The sequence below is a fragment of the Poecilia reticulata genome, linkage group LG16, assembly GCF_000633615.1.
Source record: "Poecilia reticulata strain Guanapo linkage group LG16, Guppy_female_1.0+MT, whole genome shotgun sequence".
Lineage (NCBI taxonomy): Eukaryota > Metazoa > Chordata > Actinopteri > Cyprinodontiformes > Poeciliidae > Poecilia > Poecilia reticulata.
The window spans coordinates 620,656-621,849 of NC_024346.1; the positions used below are offsets into that span (position 1 = coordinate 620,656).

The window sequence follows — 1,194 nt, forward strand, 5'->3', positions numbered from 1 at the left end:
TCCAGATGCTCGCTGGTTAACTCCAGACGGCCCGGAAAGCAGGACCCGAGTCCCTGGAACTGACAGCCTGCAGTGTTTCACCAGATCCCCCGTGTGCTTCTGGGAGTTTTGCTCTCCAGTCTGGCGATAATTGTGACCCCACAGGGTGAGATCTGATGCAGGGAGACCATCATTGGTCTTTTATGTCTTCCATTTGCTAATTATTGCTCCCACAGTTGATTTCTTCACACCGAGTTGCAGATTTGTTTCAGCTCGTTGGTCTGCAGCACAGTGGAGTTTCTGCTGTGCTGTGTGATCAGTGGAGGACAGAGGAGCCTCTAAAGGAGAAGCCGCAGGTCTGTTCGGTTATTAGAAATATTTTTTCACCATAATTTGTAAATAAATCCTAAAACAAATCAGAATGTGATTTTCTAGATGTTTTCTGATCTCATAGCTGACCTGTGATGTCAGGACTCTCATCGTTTTAAGAGGGAGAACTTAGAAATACTTTTTTCCGCACTGTGTTGGCATCAACATGGTTTAGTTTAGCTCTTTAGCATTAGCTCCTGCAGTGCTAAAGAGCTCCGTCTGACCAGAACCAGCTCTGAGTTCTGAGTGCAGGAAAACTTCCTGCTGGGAAACCTCCATGAAGCTCATAAACAAACTCCTTTTCCTCCTCCGCCTGCCGGTCGCCACGGCGCCCAGGAGGCTGACCCCGGGTCAGCGTGTGTACGTCAGCCCCACTGGACGCCGTCACACAGCAGAACCAGAATCTGGACAGGGCTCTGAGCTGGTCCCAGCCTCACCGCGGGAGCAGCAGGTGGCGCCGTCGTGCTCCGGGTTGCTCAGCAGGTGTTCGGCCATCTGATCTGCCGTCTGAGGCAGGAAGTCGCATTCAGAGCAGCGCAGCAGGAAGGCGCTGCAGGAGACAAAGCAACGAATCAGAACGCAGCACTACGACCAGGACAACGAGCTGGCAGCTGATTGGTCCTTACCAAGGGGGCGGAGCCTTCTGCAGAGGAAGCAACTTATCCCTGGAGCCGCGGACGTGGTGGCTGGAACCCAACAGAACCAGAACCAGTTAGAGAAAAATCCAACAGAACCACATTCTGTTTCCCAGGAGGATTGTTTGTGTTGCGCAACGCTGTCACTTCTGCCAGTGAGCCGTTGATGAAAGCTAAGCGCTACCAGCAGCTAAACGCTACCAGCAGCTAA

General features: G+C 52.2%; 1 protein-coding gene across 1 annotated transcript in view; it reads right to left on the minus strand.

Annotated features, from left to right (window-relative positions):
* The window catches only part of pogzb (pogo transposable element derived with ZNF domain b), an 18,138-nt gene that overhangs the window by 6,014 nt on the left and 10,930 nt on the right, over nucleotides 1-1,194 (minus strand). Inside the window, exons 16-17 of the mRNA XM_017309312.1 lie at nucleotides 975-1,034; nucleotides 786-898 (exon numbers count right to left, since the gene is read on the minus strand). Coding sequence (XP_017164801.1) covers nucleotides 786-898; nucleotides 975-1,034 — 173 coding nt within the window. The remainder of the gene's footprint in view (nucleotides 1-785; nucleotides 899-974; nucleotides 1,035-1,194) is intronic.